This window comes from Colossoma macropomum, unplaced genomic scaffold (genome assembly GCF_904425465.1).
Source record: "Colossoma macropomum unplaced genomic scaffold, Colossoma_macropomum, whole genome shotgun sequence".
NCBI classification, from domain to species: domain Eukaryota; kingdom Metazoa; phylum Chordata; class Actinopteri; order Characiformes; family Serrasalmidae; genus Colossoma; species Colossoma macropomum.
The window spans coordinates 25,014,713-25,033,789 of NW_023494802.1; the positions used below are offsets into that span (position 1 = coordinate 25,014,713).

Consider the following 19,077-nt stretch of genomic DNA (forward strand, 5'->3'; position numbering starts at 1 on the left):
CCTCTCTCTTTCTCCTTTTTCTCATCTATTTCTCACCTCACTCCGTTTTCTCCCTTATTCTTGTTCCTCTCTTTTTTCTCTCTATTTTCTCTTTCTCTCCTCTTTCTTCTCTCCCTGTTTCTCCTCTCTGCATTGTCCTTCTCTATTTCTCTTCTCCCTCTCTCTTTCTATTTTCTCCCTTTCTCTTTCTCTTGCTCTCTCTCTCTTCTCTCTCCCCTTCTCTCTTTATTCTCTATCTTTATTCTTTCTCTTTTTCCTCTCTCTCTCTTTGTCTCCTTCTCCCTCTCTCTCCCTCTCTCTATTTTCTCTCTCCTTCAATCTCTCTCCTCTCTTTTTTTCTCTCTCTCATTTTTTTTTCTCCTCAGTCATAATTCACTTCTACATGATCATTTTTTTCAGCCTTTTTTATCTGTCAGTATTAAACAGGCTGTTTTTGTTAATGTGTCTTTAAGACTGATATATGTAAATGAGCTGTTCTGATTAAACCTTAAATACAGCGCGAGTGGGCGGAGCTAAACTGCTGTAGGCAATATTGATATATGTATGCATGTAAATGTGTTGACTTACCCAAGTATCTCCATTTTTAAAAAAAGTAAAAAGTTTATGATGACTGGACCAACAGAAATGCTACAAAACCACTAAAATCTCTTTACATCAACTTACATTAAAACTAAAGAAGGTTTTCTCAAAGAGATTTATTGATATTTATTGATAGTTTCATCTTTGGTATATCTGAACAAACTCAAGTATGAGTAAATTTGAGCATAACCGTTTAACAACCTGAAAAAAATGCTTGATTTGCAGTTAAATGACCAAGACTTTTATGAATACCACCTATAATAATATAATAAGAATGAAAAACAGGAAAGAACAATAATATTAATAACGCATGCAGTAGAAAAGTGGATGTAATTATCATATACGCACACTGATATTAACAAATGCTAAAACTATTCCACATTCCATTTAAAGACATTTTACACTGCCCACAAAATAAACAATACAAAGCATAGCTAGTGTCACAAACTGCAACAAAATAGTGTTTAATTATGATATTTTACACTAAATCACATCATTTTAACGTCTTAAAAACTAAGATGTTTTGTTTACTACAATTTTATTTTCTTCAGTGGTCGTAATTTTAACACTATAAAGTCTGGTCAGTAGGGGGAGCAGTACACTTCAAACTCCGCCTACCAGCACAGCCATTGGCACACGAGTCACTGGCTCCATACAGAAACATCCTCATTAACTAGGGCATGCTTTACGTATATGATATGTAAATGAGGGCTGGCGCTTGATTAAACGAACTAAAGCTGGTTGTGCTCAAATCTCCATTTGTTTCCACATCGTACAAAAGTTTCTTGAATCAGACTCAGACCAGTCTGTACATCATTAAAAGACGGTAAAACTGCACTCCTGTATACGCGACTGTGATGAAAGAGGGCCGATGTGTTGTAATAAAGGAAGCCGACTCTTACCCTCAGCACCTCCATGGGCACATGCGTGGCGGCGGGCATGGCGGAGTGCGTGTTGACGTTGATGGCGGGGCTGTGGGTGGTCGTTTGGTTTGTGTAAGGCGGGGCCTGGCGGCGGCGCTGTTGCTCCTCCCTTCGCTCCTCCTCCTCCAACTGCTCCCGCATCAGCTGCTGCCTCAGCAACGTCCTCGAACCCAGAGGAGGCCTACAGGAGCCATGCTGATCAGAGGGGTTACTGCTGAGAGAGAGAGAGAGAGAGAAAGAGAGAGAGTAAGTTCTCTGTGTGTTAGCTGGATAATTGAATTATGTCGAGCTGGAGCTCTAATTAGAGGCTAATGATCAGGGCCACACTGAGCTGCAGCAGAGTTTAGAGGAAACTCAGACCCTCAAGCTCAGTACAGTAAGTACAGCTGAGTCCAGTGATTTTACACAAATAAAGGTAAAATGATTCTAAGAAAGTATTACAATATTGAATGACAAAAAAATAAACAAAAGAAACTATTGGGAAAGCTAAACTTCATGTCTACTTTATTAGAAACACTCTACCATGTGCTTCTACCCACTGGCCACTTTATTAGAAACACCTACCTTGTGCTCCCTAACAGGCCACTTTATTATAAACACCCACCTTATGCTTCTACTAACGGCCCACTTTATTAGAAACACCTACCTTGTGCTTCTTAATTGGCCATTTTATTAGAAACACCCACCTTGTGCTTCCGAACTGGCAACTTTATTAGAAACGCTTATCTTGTACTTTCACTCACTGGCCACTTTATTAGAAACACCTACCTTGTACTTCCACTACCTGGCCATTTTATTAGAAACACTTGAACTGATGTTGCTTCCCGGCGCAGAATGGAACTTTGTAGTGAGTAATGCAGCAGAGGATAGGCCATTTTTACATGCTACAAACAATATTCAGCCCCACTCTATGAGTTTGTGTGGTCTACTCCTTTGTGGCTGAGCTGTTTTTGCTCCTAGACATAGCACTTACAGTTGATAGGGCAGATCTAGCAGGACAGAATTTGAACAGGATTGTGGCAGAGGTGGCATCCCATGACAGTGCCATGTTTAAAGTCACTGTGCTCATCAGTACAACCCATTCTACTGCTAGTGTTTGTCTATGGAGATATTTACATTCATATTGACTGTGCTTAGATACATATTTATTCACACACACACACACACACACACACACACACACACACACACACACATTACTTCATCGATTTTAATCAATTCCAAAACATTAAAATTGAAGCAATAGCATCACCACCTTCAAACCAATGCTTCATAATGAATTTTCACACCCCTAGCAGGAATCTGTGCAGTGTCTTCTACACGCTTTCAGCTGAATTAGTGAGTTTCTGAGTCCAGACAAACACCGGCGGAGGAGCTGTGGTGCTTCAGCATTATCCAAACCGCTGATCCTTTTGATGAAGCCCCCACCGGATGGACGGCCAATCCAGCTGTGCAGTAATCGCACTAATTAGCCTGGCTAGTACAGGCTAACAGGGCTGCAGCCTCTGAGCACTGAGGGTTTACACATTCTCCCAGCTCACTGCCATTTCTAATACCATCGCACTGTCTACAGCATGCCGCACTAAACTCCACTACAGTCTAAAATACTGAGGAGTCGGCCTGCATCAGTGCAGCTCTACTGGAGCTGCACTCAGTACTGAGATAGAGTAACGGCGGCTCACTGCTATAGCAACTACTATTACACTGATTTACACGCCAGACCATAATCATCATAAAAATGAGGTCAGAAGGTAATACACAATAGACAATAGCACTGACTAGTGGAAGTACGAGGTAGGTGTTTCTTATAAAGTGGCCAGTCAGTGAAACAACAAGGTGGGTGTTTCTAATAAAGTGGCCAGTTAGTGGAAGTACAAAGTACATATTTCTAATAAAGTGGCCAATGAGTGAAACCACAAGATGGGTGTTTTTAATATAGTGGCCACAGAGTATAAGCATAAGGTGGGTGTTTCTAATAAAGTGGCCAGTGAGTGAAACCACAAGGTGGGTGTTTCTAATAAAGTGGCCAGAGAATGTACTTGTCCACCTCTAGGAAGAATCTAAAGCTGCATCAAAATGACTCCACCAGTTTGTAAAGGCAGTTATAACATTGCCATCTTCCTCATTTTAAAAAGCTGACAACTGGCGCCTCTGAATCATCAGCAGCGTTACTGATGGACGTCAGAACTACTGAAATGTGGGGTCAAGCACAACCTCCTTATGAAAAGGAACTTTATCCCAGATCTGTAGTTACTCCATCTTCTACACTTAAAAATGAATTCAGTGTTTCTTTTAAATTCAATGTGTGAGATGTAAGCAGGGTGATTCAGAGTGGTTTGGTGTGAAACAGTTCAGATTTCTTTACCGTGGTAGTGATAGGAACCAGGAGTCGCCATGACTACAATACAAATATAGACATTATAATTAATATCCAAAACCACCAATGAACCTACACGTGTCTTCTCAGTTGTATATGGAATATGGAATATATGTTGATGATAGGAAAGTAGTGAAAAACCTGAAATAATAAGTTTTCTTTGGGGACAACACCCTGTATATTATGTATCCCTCCACCATGAATGGATTTTAAGGCCAAAATCTAATGAAAACCATGAAAATCATAAATCAATCAGTCTCAGACATCAGGCCGTGTATCCATAACCATTTCACGTAATAACTTTCTGTAGGAAGCTTTTAAAGGTCGACGTCTGGTTCCTATCATCACCACTGTGAACAGTGCTGACTCAGTAAGTTTCTGTACAATGGAGCGAATCAAGCTGGTTGTGATGATCTCAACAATACTAACTGGGGAAAAAACCTGGGAAAATTTCAACAAATATTTCTATTTTCAAACAAAACACAGAAAAAAATCAAACACATACACCAAAATATCAGGTCAAGTTTTGAAAATGTACACCAGTGCTACATGACACATCAAAGCTCATGGTTGCTCATACTGTACTTGCTAAAAGAAAAATGATAACTTTGTCACTGTTACATCTCAAATAATCAATTTCTCCCACATTCAGAGCCAGAAAGATTCAAGGAGTTTGTTTAATAGTACAAGTATTTGTTTAGTTAAAAAAAAAAAAACATTGGACTTGATGTGAGTGTTTCTGTGTGTTACAAATCACTTCTGCATATTTCATCTGTGAAAACTGACTCGGTATGAAAAGACATCATGTCGACTAAACATTACACACAATACATGGTTCTTCAAGGGTTCTTTAGTAAAGATAATGATTCTATATAGAACCATGAACAATGAAAGAACCTTTCTGATGGGGAGGATGTTGTATATGGTTCTATATAGAACCTTTTTTGAAAAGGGTTCTATATAGCACACAAAGCGTTCTTCTATTGTTATGACATCAAGCTTGTTATAATAGAAAAATCTTATTTGGTGCTGTATAGAACCCCCTTTTTTTCAAAAAAGGTTCTATATAGAACCATATACAACACAGTCTGCATCAGTCTGAAGAACACTTTTATGATGCAAAGAACCCTTTAATCATGATGTGAAGAACAGTCTTTTTTAAGAATGTAGGGCTGTACAATAAATCGTATTTTTATCGTTGTGGTGAGTTTCTGCAATAAATGTCTAGAGCAGCAACAGAACAGACCACATTACCTCATACACACTTACTTTACTAACACAAACCTTTAGAGCCCTAATAAGTTCCTCTCTGCACAGGAAATGAACCCTGATCTCCCACACAGGGGACAAGTGACTTAACCATTAGGTTAAACAACCAAGCACAAACACCTATATTATCCTCAGTCCAGTAATGTGCGTTAAGTGTGTGAGACAGTAATGGCTGTTAAGACATATATGTCCCAATATAGTGTACATCTCTAATACCACTCACATATACTGTACAAACCAACCAAAATACTTTATTTATTATTACAAACAGACAAAATCATTTTACTAGTAGGCTGCCAATTTTGTTGCCACATCAAATGTTTGCTCTATGTCTCACTCAGTGAGTGAGGAACAGCGAGCTAAATGTATTATTTGTGACATGAATGTGACATCACTCAGAAAGAAGTTTTCTGATTGGCTTTTTTCAGTAGGACTGACTCCACTGCAACCATATGACATCATCACAACGTGACAATGGTGGCCTACTAGTAGAGGAATTTAGCCAATTTGTCATGTTTTCTTAATAATAAACAAAATATTTAAAATACGTTTGGTTATCATATTTTAATACATTAATTTTAATACACACACACGTATAACGAATATTACTAGAATAGTCTTCCTGCATCTCCGCAATATTGCTAAATTAAGAAAAGCATTGTCTCTACAGGATGCAGGAAAGCTAGTTCATACATTTATTACCTCAAGGCTAGATTACAGTAATGCCCTGCTGTCTGGATGTTCCAGCAAAAGCCTTAACAAGCTTCAGTTAGTCCAGAATGCTGCAGCCAGAGTTCTCACAAGAACCAGAAAGTTTGACCATATCAAATTCTTTTATTGACATATAAAGCTCTAAACGGACTCGCCCCTCAGTATCTGAGTGAACCATTACATCTACTTAGATCACAAGGTGCTGGCTTACTATTAGTATGTAGAATTAATAAAGTTACATCAGGGGGGAGAGCCCTCTCATACAAAGCCCCCCAGCTTTGGAATAATCTTCCAGTCAGTGTTCGGGACTCAGACACAGCCTCAGTCTTTAAGTCTAGGCTAAAAACTTACTTGTTTAGTTGAGCCTTTGGTAATTAGTTTTCCCTGTCATATAAAGGGTGCAGATCTGGGGGTTCATGGTCATAGAGTATTATGGTAACAGGGAGTGTTGGTGCTGTCGTCCCGCTGCTCTCACACGTTCACTCAGGTTTGTTGTGGAGGGGCGCTGACATCTCAGGGAGCCTCATGGCTCTGTTACCTTTTCGGTTTCTCCCTTTTAGTTAGGCTGTAATAACTAGACCTGCCGGAGTCTCTGCTGTTCTGTTAACACTGTAATCTGTGATCAGTCACTTTTTACAGAACTAACTCTCTGTGTTTTCCTTCTCTTTGCCGAGTTGAACAACTCCCCATCCTGTGTGTCTGATGCTGTTGCTTCTTCTGCCTTGATCAGGTGCCCACTGCTTGCCAGCCTTCTGGACCGTTTCAGCCTTCTGGACCGTTTTGAGCACAATTGAGCTTTACGCTGTATAACGCTGTGAAAACCTCACCCTCATGAACTGACCCTCTTGATGATGCTGCTGCTGTTGCATAAACTCAAACTATCTAATTAACCATTGCTTCACCTGTTTTTCCCCATTTTGTCTTCTAATATTTTATACTAATGGTGTTTGCCATCCGGTGTCGACCAGAGGAGGATGGGTTCCCCGTTTGAGTCTTGGTTCCTCTCAAGGTTTCTTCCTCTTGCTCTTAGGAAGTTTTTCCTTGCCACTGTCGCCATTGGCTTGCTCATGGGGGCTTGGACCCGGATTTTTCTGTAAAGCTGTTTTGTGACAACACCTGTTGTAAAAAGCGCTATATAAATAAACTTTGACTTGACTTGAATAACTCTAGACATGTACACTGTTTTAAGGCAGTCTTAACAGTCAGGGTTTCCTTTAATAACTACACAGCTTAAGCTTTTGAGGTAAGGCTGACTTTCTCAGCTTATCAGTGCACAAAAAATGTGCTCACAATTCTGATGCAAGCAGCTGTATTTCATTCCTTTTTTATTTTACATAATAGTGAACAGAGCTTTTATAATTTTGTATTTAATATACAATAATTTATAGCTTCTCATATCATCATTGTGATATTTGAACATTTTCGTCAGTATCGTACAGCCCTAGTTGGCACCATGCTAATTGGTGTACATAGTCTTTCATTACTCATTAGCAACATTAGCCTCAGAACTGCAGTACTAAAACCAAAGATGCAAACTTTAGAACCAAACATGTCCCGGCTACTTGACCAGTTAGGATGAGGAGGTGGAAACTGGGCAAATTAGTTTAACCCTGAGCTCCACAGCATGTCTGCTGAATGAATGGGCTCCACCTCTGTGAGCTCTGAGCAGAGTGAAGGACTGTGAGCTCTGCTGAGGGGAATTTTCCACTTCTGTGAGTGTGACATGAAAAAACAATAGCTGCACAGTCCTGCACGGACACGCCCCCTCACCCATCAGCCAATCAGGAGCATCCAGAGTGGGCCGGATCAGACGGAGGCCGGGTTACTGACCGGCTTGCTGCTTCTGCTACTGATCTGAGATCAGCTTTGCTCGCCTTTTCAGACAGGTCAAAGAAAAGTCAAGCTCACCCTGAAACAGATACAACTAATAACACAGCAGTGACACTGTAACTAATCATTACCTGTAACTAATCAATACACTTATTCAGCAACCCTGAACCACATTTGGGACTTTTAACTGATCTTGGACTTTGGACTAAATCCTTTAGCTTTGAGTGACCCTATACCTTAATTATGTTTATTTTATTAAAACTAATGATAGAACATTTCATTTTGTCTCTACCAAAACACTACAGACACTTTACCAAATGTTTCATTAGTGTCTGTTTCAGTAGAGACAATTTTAGCTTGTTTTGAAAAATGCAGCCAGTACATGACTAACACATCTTTGAACAGCTGTACACAGATAAAATCATCATGTTTTATTTAAAACACATTAAAAAAAGAAAATCTGTGTTTCAGGAGTGACAATTCGTGATGTTTTACACTGATTTTCAGACTTTGGGACACATTTACTTCAAAACAATAAGATCTAACTGCTCACCACGTGGCCATGAGAGACAGGGATGCAGCCTCACTTCCCGCTCTAAAATGCAGGGGCAAGGCAAAAATTAGCTCCGCCTACAGACAAAAACTCATTGTGTTTTGGTAGTGACAATTAAACTCACGTAAACACTAAATCTTTCAAATTTTCATTTACTTACATTTTCAGAAGAAAAATATTGAAAAAATACAAAAATATGTAAGTATTTATTTCCCAAGTGTAAATTTGGGGGTTAGGGTTTGGGACAGACACTCCCAATAGAAAGATGATGATGACTGTGTATATATATGTATATATATTGTGTATATCTCTATTAATGTATTAATGAGTTTACACAGATCAGAAAATATTTCTTGTAAATATCCAAGATCTGAACACTTGCTTTGTTTGCTGTTTGAGTGCAGTTTGAGCTAATTTGGTAGAATAGTCCATACATAACACAGTACATAATATTCTCAAGATAAATTCTAATTTAATTTATTTGGTATATCTGATATAAACTGTAATGCGGCTAATATGAAACACCTTATGTAAACTTTAATATAGCTAACATAATAAACCTAAAATAAATTTTAATATAACTAATGTAAACTATATGTTCTCAACCCACCTATTTATCACTAGAACACATGAGGCCCTGTGGGAATAATAATCATAATAATAATACATTATAATTAAATATATATGTTACTGATAACACAATACTGACCAAGCAATTAGTCTTAATTCAACTCTTAATTCTGAGATTTAGAAGCAAATGAAAGTAAGGTACATACGTGTTCATTTAACGTGTGTAACGTGTGTAACCTTGAACATGAAATATGAGCAAATTAGGTTCATAATATTATTAAGTGAATTATTTTCACGAATATTTATGAGAATATCCTTCACTGGCTCACTAAGGACGACCTGCTCCTAAGTAAAAGCCCGAGGACCACAAGAGCCCATTGGCTGAGAAACCCTGAGTAATATAATCAATAACTCATCTAAACTATTATTATAACTATTACAAACTGTACTACAGCTAATTTAACTAATCTAAACTACAACTATTTCTTAAAGTAATTTGAGATGTATTAGTTTATGTAATACAACTCAAACTGCACTATAGCTAATATAACTAATATAAACTGTAATATAACTTATTAACTACTGTAAGTAATACATCTCAAACTGTATTATAGCTAATAAAACAAATATAAACTTCACCGTCTTACATATTAAATTCATGGTAGATGCTGTGTAATTCATAATAATTACTAAATAGTAAATTTAAATATAATGGAATAATACGGCTGCAGTTTAAAGAGTTAAAGGAAACAAAACTTCATATTACTGAACCTGCAGAGAGAAAATCCAGGCTGTAAGTGCTGAATGTAAATAAAAGCTGTATTAGCAACTAAGAAATGATGCACTGCTAAAACAAACACAACCACAAAATGCTTAAATATATATAAATAATGGAATCAGGAACTTGCGTGTGCTGGGAAACCTAAAGATCCACTGCAAAATATACATAAATGATGTTAAAGTCTGAATGTCAATACAGTTCACTTTGACTTTGACTTGACAAATATCTTGCTGTTATATATAAACACAAAGTAAATTCAGGCTTTAAGACGCTGTTGCTGTTATTAGTTATGCTAATGTAGTTTAGTCCCTGTGTAAAGATACGCAGACTTCATGTGTGGGTATTATGAGGAGAGATGAGGCAGCAACACTAGAGGGCGCTGTTTCCCACCAGCCTTCACACTCACCTTCAAACTCACCTCTCAGAGAGCCACGTCACTACAGGAGCTCAGAGGAGGATGAGCACTTCTCTCTCTCTCTCTCTCCTCTCAAGTTCAACGATCTATCTATCTATCTATCTATCTATCTATCTATCTAACTATAAATATATAAAAGTAAAAAAAAGAATAAGACAGAATCTATTTAATGCAGGTGGAATATAACAAGAGAGAAAAAAGTTAATTATTGAAGGAAAAATTCTGTTCAAACCTACTTGGCCCTATGTGAAAAAGTAATTGCCCCCTTAGCTACTAAATCAACCAGTTCACCAAATTCAGTTGACTACTGGGTTGAATTTCACTGCCACAATCAGACATGATCACTGCCAGACCTGCTGAATCTAAACATCACTTAGATAGACCCTGTCTGGCAATGTGAAGCAGGATATAAGGTCCCAAAAAGCAGCACATGATGCCACGTTCTAAAGAGATTCAAATACAGATGCGAAACAAAGTAATTGAAATCTTCTAGTATGGAAAGGGTTATGAAGTCATTGCCGAGGCTCTGGGACTCCAGCAAACCAGTGAGATCCGTTATCCACAAATAGAGAAAACTTGGATCAGTGGTGACCCTTCCAAGGAGTGGCCAGCCTACCAAAATTTCACCCACAGCGCATAGACGACTCTTCCAGGAAGTCACAAAAGAACGCAAATGAACATCTAAAGAACTGCAGGCCTCATCTGCCTCAGTTAAGGTCAATGTACATGATTTCACAATACGAAAGACCACTGCTGACCAAAAAGAACACAAAGGCTCATTTTGCATGGGATAAAAACATCTACATGACCCCCAAGACTTTTGGGATAATATTCTGTGGACTGATGAGTCAAAGGTAATTAATTGGATAATGTAGACATTCTGAAATAAAATGTTTTTTTTAATAAATAAATAAAAATAATAAATAAAATGCTGCTCTGCTTGTTTTGTATTGCTGTGCTTATCACAGATCAGTAGAAGGCTTAATTTCAGACTAGGAGCTCATAAATTAGATGAGCATTAAAATGCATATTAACAGCTTAACCGATATTCTTTGTAATCCACCTTTACAGCTAATGAGTGACCAAGAGTAAACAGATAAAAGTACAGCGCAGCAAAACTTGTGATGGTTCTTAACACTGTTAGAAATAAATGTTGTGTGTAGGTACATTTTCATTCATCAAGGTACAAACAATGTAAATGTTCCCTCACAGGTATAACAGTGGCTTTAAGACCCAACTCCGTACCTTAAAAGGGAATTCCACCATTAAAAAAAAAAACTGTCTGCATATTCGATTGTAGAGATGTTAACAAAGTCATTCAGAGTGGTTTCGTTTGAAATGCTACAGTGGTGGTGATAGGAACCAGGGGTCACCATGTCTAAAATGCAAATACCAACATTTTATTTACTATCCAAAACCACCAGTGAACCTACAGTTGTCTTCTGAGTTTTATATGGAATGTTTATGATGGGAAAATGGTCAGAAATCTGAAAAAAATATGTTTTCTTTGGGGACTATTTTGCCTCACAATGCCCTGCATGTACCCCTCCACTATGACTGGACTAAAATAAATTGATTCAAATACATTTTAAGCCAAGACTTTTTCACAAAACTATCATAAAACAACGTATCAGATAACAGGCAGTGTATTCATGACCACTTCGTATAATAACTTTCTGTGAGGGAGCTTTTAGAGGTGGACGTCTGGTTCCTATCACCACCACTGTGAACAATTCTGACTCGGTAAGTTTCTCTAGAACAGAGCATTTCACACCAAACCACTCTGAATGACTCTATTTACATCTAAACCATTTAATTATGTCAAAGTTTCAAAAAGTCAGTGGAATTCCCCTTTAAATAAGTTTTTCCAGGAGAAAAGTACGTATTTGTACCTTTTCATAACCTAATGTTTTAAAACAGAACAATACAATAAAATCTTGGAGATGACACGGGGTCTGTGGAGTCAATACAACTTAGAAAAAATAATTTCAGTGGATTATGGTACAATTATGTTCCCTGACTAAAGTACTGAGAAGTACCCTTGAGGGTTCCACCCCAGTGACAAGAGTGATGACAATGACAGTTTACTACCTTAATTCTGAGAGTGTCTTGAATGTGATGCCTGCTCAGGTTCTATTTTGGTTAAAATGCTACCCAAAAAGAGAGGAACCTTTTAAGGCTGTGACTATGGGCAGCCGCCTCCAGAATGGAACACTCTGCTTCACTCTAAAAAAAAGATGGTTCTTCAAGGGTTCTTTGGTAAGAAAAAAAATACTCAAAGAACCCTTTGCATGATTAAAGGTTTCTGTACATCATGAAAGCGTTCTTCAGATTGATGGAAAATATAGAACCTTTTTGAAAAGGTTCTTCTACTGTCACAGACTTGACATCGTAACAATAATAGATATTTTTCTGGTGCTATATAGAACCATTTTAAAAATCATTCTATATAGATCCATCTACAGGACATTCTCCATTAATCTAAAGAAGGGTTCTTTGAGTGTTCATGGTTCTATATAGAACTTGAAGAACCATCTTTTTAAGAGTGTTGTTTGCTGGAAATCTGCCTAATTCAGCCCTGTGTGCATTCTCTATACTCTCTCCCTCTCTCTTTTCTCTCTCTCTCTCATCTCTTTCTACCCCCTCTCTCTCTCTCTCACCCACTCATTCCCTTCTCTATCTCTGTCCCTCTCTACTCTCTTTCTCACTGCCTCTCTTTTCTCTTTCTACCACTCTCACTCTCTCTTCTTTGTTTCTCTCCTTACTATCTCTCACTTTTTGTCGCTCTCTAGATTCTCTTCCCTCTTCTCTCACCTCTTATCTCTATCCTCACTCTCTTCCTTCTTTCTTTATCTCTCTCACCTCTTTCTAGCACTCTCTTTTTTCACCCACTCACTCTCCTCCTTTTTTCTCTCCTTCTTTCTCTCATTCTTCTCTTTCTTTCTCTCTCTCCTCTTTCTATCTGTCCCTGTCCTTTCTCTCTCTCTCCTTCTATCTCTCACACTCTCTACTCTCTCTGTCGTTCCCTAGCTCTCCTCCTTCAACCTCTCTCTCTCTCTCTCTCTCTCTCTGTGTAAACAGTGGTGTTAATTACTGTAGAGGATGAACAGCGCTCTGATCCTCTCTCACCTTTTCACCACTACAGCTCACTCGCTCATTTGGCAAGGCTGAGATCATATCTCCTGAGAGAAACCAGCAGATTAGTGAAGCTCAACGAGATCCAGAGTTTACACAAACAAAACAAACCAAACTCGCCACTGTTCACCCAAAACAGCGGCCGAGCGCTCCACGTGAACACATTTACTCAGTTCCATTTACTTTAGTACAATTCTGTACTTTTATTTTTAGTAATTTAGTCATTTTTGAATGTTAATACTTCTACCTCTATTCAGGTATATTCAGGGATGGAAATGTCATGTTCAAGTGACATTTCCAGGTGTTCTTGTCATGAAGGAATGGCATTCCGGCTCAGATTTTGAAACCTAGGCAATTGTTTTTACAGAGAAATTCGCATATAGCAGTTTTATAATGTTTTAAAGCATGTGCACGAATCAACGTGACGTGAAACGCACACCAAGCCCAGCCCACAGCCCATTCAACCAATGGAAAACCTCAGTGCCACAGGCCCCACCCACCCAGTCTCCATGGTAACGCATTATGCAGTGGCCTGTCCCTGTGTTAGACAAGTAAGAACAGTGAAGAAACTCTGCAATCGATAATAAAAGCACTTACTCAAGTGTTTGTTTCAGCAAGTGAGCTTATTTTAAACTGTACACAATAAATTAGCAATTAAGGCGTTTTTCCACTCCATGGTATGGTTTGACTCCACTCGACCTGCCTTTTTTGGTTTTGGCCAAATCTGGTACCTGGTACTATTTTTGGGTATCACCTCCGTCAAGGTTCCAAGGCCAGACTCCTCATTGGGCAGAGAGAATCACTAAACACATATGCTAACGTTAGCTACCAGGTTAGCGTAGCCTTTTGTCTCAACATTTGTCTTGTTCACATCATGGCAGTTTCATTTAAAAATCACATGCATTTACAAATAATCACATGCTTTTTCACATGAACTAGTTTTCATGAGATCACATTTTTAGCGTCAAAGCTACAAGGCTAGCTAACAAGTACACACACATATTTCCTAAGCCGCTTATCCCTCTGGGTCGTGGGGGAGCTGGAGCCTATCCCAGCGGTCATTGGGCAGAAGGCAGGAAACAACCTGGACAGGTCGCCAGTAATCAAAGCTTATATTAGCATCACATGTATCATGTTACAAGTAATCATGTTCTTTCACATTTGAACTTGTTTCTCACATGAACACTTTTTCTTTACATGTGATAACGTTTAAAGTGAATGTGCAGAAACCATGTTTTTTTCACGTGAAATTTATGTGACTTTTTTGTTAGATTAACTGCGTTATACAGCTCAGTGATACTATCTGTACACAAGCAGATTCATAAAGTATCAGAATAAAATAGCATCGCTACTGCTACTGTTTTTAGCTTTACGCTAACATACTGTAGTCCATGCTTACAGATAACGGTGAGCCATACAATGTCAGAAACCACATAATCAAGTCTATTAGAGATACTGAACACCTCCACACAGCTTGAGGCAAGTGTTTCCATTAATTGCTGGAGTATAAGCTTCTATTACTTGTTAGCTATATTCGCACGTAGCTCCAGTACTGAGGCTAAAGAAGCAAACATCAGACACCAAACACGACTTGGCTGCTAGACAACATATGGAGCAAAAAAGGGGGGAACTATGTAAATCTGATTTGTAGCCATGCTAAAGCTTTAATATTGGCTAGTTTTACTGAGTCGAGTCCTAATAATCTAACAGTGAGTGTGCTTTGTTATTGTATGTACAGCGAGGCTGGGAAGGAGCTACTCATTCAATTTGAACTTGTCGTCTCCTATTTCTATAATTAGGTTTTATTCATTTGCCCTTGGCCTGTGTGCTGTGACAGAACTCCCTTTAGAACTGTTTTTCAGGACTGGACAAAATAAGAAAAGCCACTAAAATGACCACACTGCTATAGCGCAGCCTATTTTATCACATGCCGCTGTAAAGTTTGGACCATTTCCACCGGTTCACAGCAATAATCCAATTCAGATATGAATCAAATGCATGTTAAACTGACCACACATTATCCTCAGTCTAGATCAGCCAAAAGATACTTAACATACTGAGCATTATTACCAGCGGAAGACACGAAATTTCAGCACTCAATACAATACACAGTAATAAACAGACAGCACAGAGATACAAGGAATTATATTACCCCAACAGTGATGTTGCAGTTAGCATATAATGGCTAAAAAGCACATGAATATAATGAAAATATAGAGATATAAAATAAAATTCTAGAAATTTAGAAGCACAACTTAAAACTGCTTAAAACAACTTACTAAAAGTACAACAAAAAGTACAACGGTTCTACAAGGGTTCTTTAGTAAAAGCAATGGTTCTATTTAGAACCATGAATTCTATATAGAACCACTTCATGCTTAGATGGATCACTGCACGGTGAAATGGTTTATCAGATTGATGGAAAATGTGCTGTATATAGTTCTGTATAGCACCAAAAAGAGTCCTGCTATTATCACAATATCATGCTTTTAACAGTAGAACACTTTTTGATGCTACATAGAACCATTTTCCAAACAATTCCACATAGAACAATAAACAACACATTCTCTGTCAGTCTGAAGAACATTTTCTCTGTGTAAAGGAGAATGAAATTGTTTTATATTGAATTCATGGTTTCCTTTACTAAAAAACCCTTGAAGAACCGCCTTTTTTAATGTGCTTACATATTGAATGTATTTATGTGTTGTAATACAGTGATACAGAATAATTAGCCTAAATTACAACACAATAATACACTGAAAATAGATGAAATACAGAGGCACAATAAATTAGCACTGTTACAGTAAATGTTTGTATTATTATTATTATTATTTCAATGTGTTTCTGCCTTGTGCTGCATTAGTACACAAAAAAGCAAAATAGTATTATATAGTCATATAACAGCAGCAATTAGAAAACATACAGCATAAACATACACTGAAAATACAGAAAGAGTAGAAATGTCACTCAAAATGCATTTTTGTGTTGTACTTCAACCTATTTCTAATAATCCTGCAGTGACAAACCAGTAATACATTGATAATACAGTGAAAATAGAGAAATACAAGACATTTTATCAATGTTATTAAGTTTTTTTATTATATCTCTGCATTGTCAGTGTATTTCTGTACTTTAATAGACTAAATTACAACACACTAGACTGATTAATATGTTAAAAATACAAATAAAGCTGGATAAGAACATGTTCTACAACAGAAGACACTCTTACCTCGTCACGTTTGTCATTTGCTGTAACGTGTTAAAGTTCAAGTCCACATTGCCGTTTTAAAGGCGTGAGTGATGCTGCTGTGACTCAGCCTCTTTTCTTTCCCTCCTCTCTCTCTCTCTCTCTCTCTCTCTCTCTGTTCTTATCAGCTGTGAACAAACCAAACCCTCTGAATCTCTCTGAATGAGGCAGCTGGGAGAGACGCTCGGGTGTGAAAGCACGTCACTCGCTTTTCTCTTTTTTCCCTCCGAGTTACAGCACTTCTTTTTTAGTACATTTGCAGAAGAAAAGGTGGATCAGAGTGAGATAACAGCGCTAAATTCAGCCGCGGTGAGAATGCGTCACTAAAACATCACTTTATTTTCTTTCTTCAAAGACTCATATCTAACAGAAGAAAATAACAGTCTGGAATAATGAGCCCTATGAACACTGATGGTGTCCAAACACCACAAACACTTTCAGAGACAATAAGGAACATGTTCAACTGTGAATCTCACACACCTTCAGTAGCTATTATATATAAAATCAGTCACTCAAACACTTTCCATCTCCTTTTTCTCCGTTTCATGATGCTTCGAAAAAATCCTGTTATGTTTAAAGTTAAGAATTTTTTTCTTGTCCTGTAAAGTTACCATTTTGGAAAACAATGAATGAATGAATGAATGAATGAATGAATGAATGAATGAATCAATCAATCAATCAACCAATCAATCGATCAATCAATCAATCGATCAATCAATCAATCAATGACATACTTTACTTTCCCCCACTTTACTCTTTTTTACTTTCCTCCACTTAACTTTACTTTCCTCTACTTTACTCTAGCTTACTGTACTTTACTTTCATCCACTTTACTGTACTTTACTTTCATTTACTTTACCTTACTGTACTTTACTTTCCTCTACTTTACTTCACTGTACTTTACTTTCCTCCACTTTACTTTACTGTACTTTACTTTCCTTCACTTTACTTTCCTCAACTTTCCTCTACTTTACTTTCCTCCACTTTTCTCCACTTTATTTTCCTCCACTTTGATCTACGTTTCTGTTCTTTCCTCCACTTTACTTTCCTCTGTTCTACTTTACTTTCCTCCACTTTACTTTGCTCTACTTTACTTTCCTCTACTCTACTTTCCTCTGCTTTACTCTCCTCCACTTTACTTTACTTTCCTTCACTTTGCTCCACTTTACTTCTCCACATTATTTTACTTGACTGTACTCCACCTTACTGTTTTTCCTCCACTTTATTTTCCTCAACTTGGCCATTTTTTGGTCATAAACTATACTGGCTAAGTGAACACAGTAAACACACCAGAAGATTTCCAGCATTTTCTAGTTTCTACTTTCTAACGCTGAAATTGTAGCACTTTAAATGTAGTGCCACATTTTAAAAGGGCTGAAAACTATGACTACAACAATTTTTTAAAAGAATATTGGTTAAGATAGTCTTTTTAAGAAGGAATGGGGGTAAAAATAAATAAATAAATAAAATAAGGTGATGTCACGACAGGCTGCCATCCAATCAGCTACTTTGTTACTGTACATATTTTGCAGTTGCCTTACGCTGTTTGTTGTTGTTTAAAGGTTCTCTAAGTTTGTCTTTTGTATGGTCCATGCAGTTGTTCAGTGTTGCAGAGATACTGATAAAGCTCAGGAAAGAATACCGTTATGAATTGATCATGCCTGTCATATTGCCCAGCTCATATTGGTGACAACTCGCTATCATTTAAAGTTGGGAACAGTTGATCAGTGATTTTGTAACTGAACTATTGCTTTAAGGAAACAGGAACAGTGAAATGTGACTCAGTAGACATGCTGATGGAAGCCTAAAAATACAACCCCCACCACCCCCCACGCCAGAGTCGCTTGCACAAATCACCCTGTTCACCACAGTCTTCCTAACGAGCAGAAAGTTCATGACTGCAACACCTCATCGCTGATTACTGATTACTAAGCGATTACTGAAAACCAGTACCCAGCATGCACTGCTCTCTGTTGTACTTGGAACGATGAGAAATGATCTTAGCGCGTTGGATTAGAGCAGTGAGAACAGGAGCAGGATTTTAACCTATTCACCCAGACTAGGACTCAGTACAGACCAAGTCTAGTATGTTTAGGGCTGTGCATTGGCAAACCTGGCGATACAATACATATCATGATACAGGGGTTACGATTCAATATATTGCTATATATTGTGATACTGTAAGCAGGCGATATACTGAGATTTTCACATTAATTTTAGGAAAATTGTCATGGTATAAAAACCACACCACCATATCGTTGCTGTCCAAAGAAAAACAAGTATCTTCAAAATAGTAATTTTACAGGAGAGACCAAAAACATTTTACTTTTAATGCAAGTCAATGTGAAGATATTTTATTCCAAGTAATTTTAGAGCATTACTATTGGTCCATTCATCATGAAATTTTTTACACAGCGTAAAGGACAGCCAATGTGTTTAAATGATGCAATAAAACAAAAAATCAACAAAAATGGAGATATTTCTTTGGACAGTGAAGATATGCATAAAATCTGAGCAAAGGAAAAACACTAACTTTACTTAACGCTACTTGTTAACATTGGAGAGGAGTCCAGTGGCTAAAGCAAAACATAATATTGTGATACTCAAGTGTATTGATATTTATGTACACTCCATATTATGTCAATTAAAGAGGTTCTTCAGCCTAAGCTAACCTTTAATACGTTATT

General features: G+C 37.7%; 1 protein-coding gene across 2 annotated transcripts in view; it reads right to left on the reverse strand.

Annotated features, from left to right (window-relative positions):
* mitfb (melanocyte inducing transcription factor b) overlaps nt 1–19,077 on the reverse strand; it is a 58,603-nt gene that overhangs the window by 30,034 nt on the left and 9,492 nt on the right. Inside the window, exon 2 of one of the 2 annotated variants that reach the window (XM_036591717.1) lies at nt 1,482–1,713. In XM_036591717.1, the coding sequence (XP_036447610.1) occupies nt 1,482–1,713 (232 nt within the window). Of the gene's footprint in view, nt 1–1,481; nt 1,717–19,077 lie in introns of both variants that reach the window. The other variant, XM_036591716.1, reaches the window with a different exon arrangement.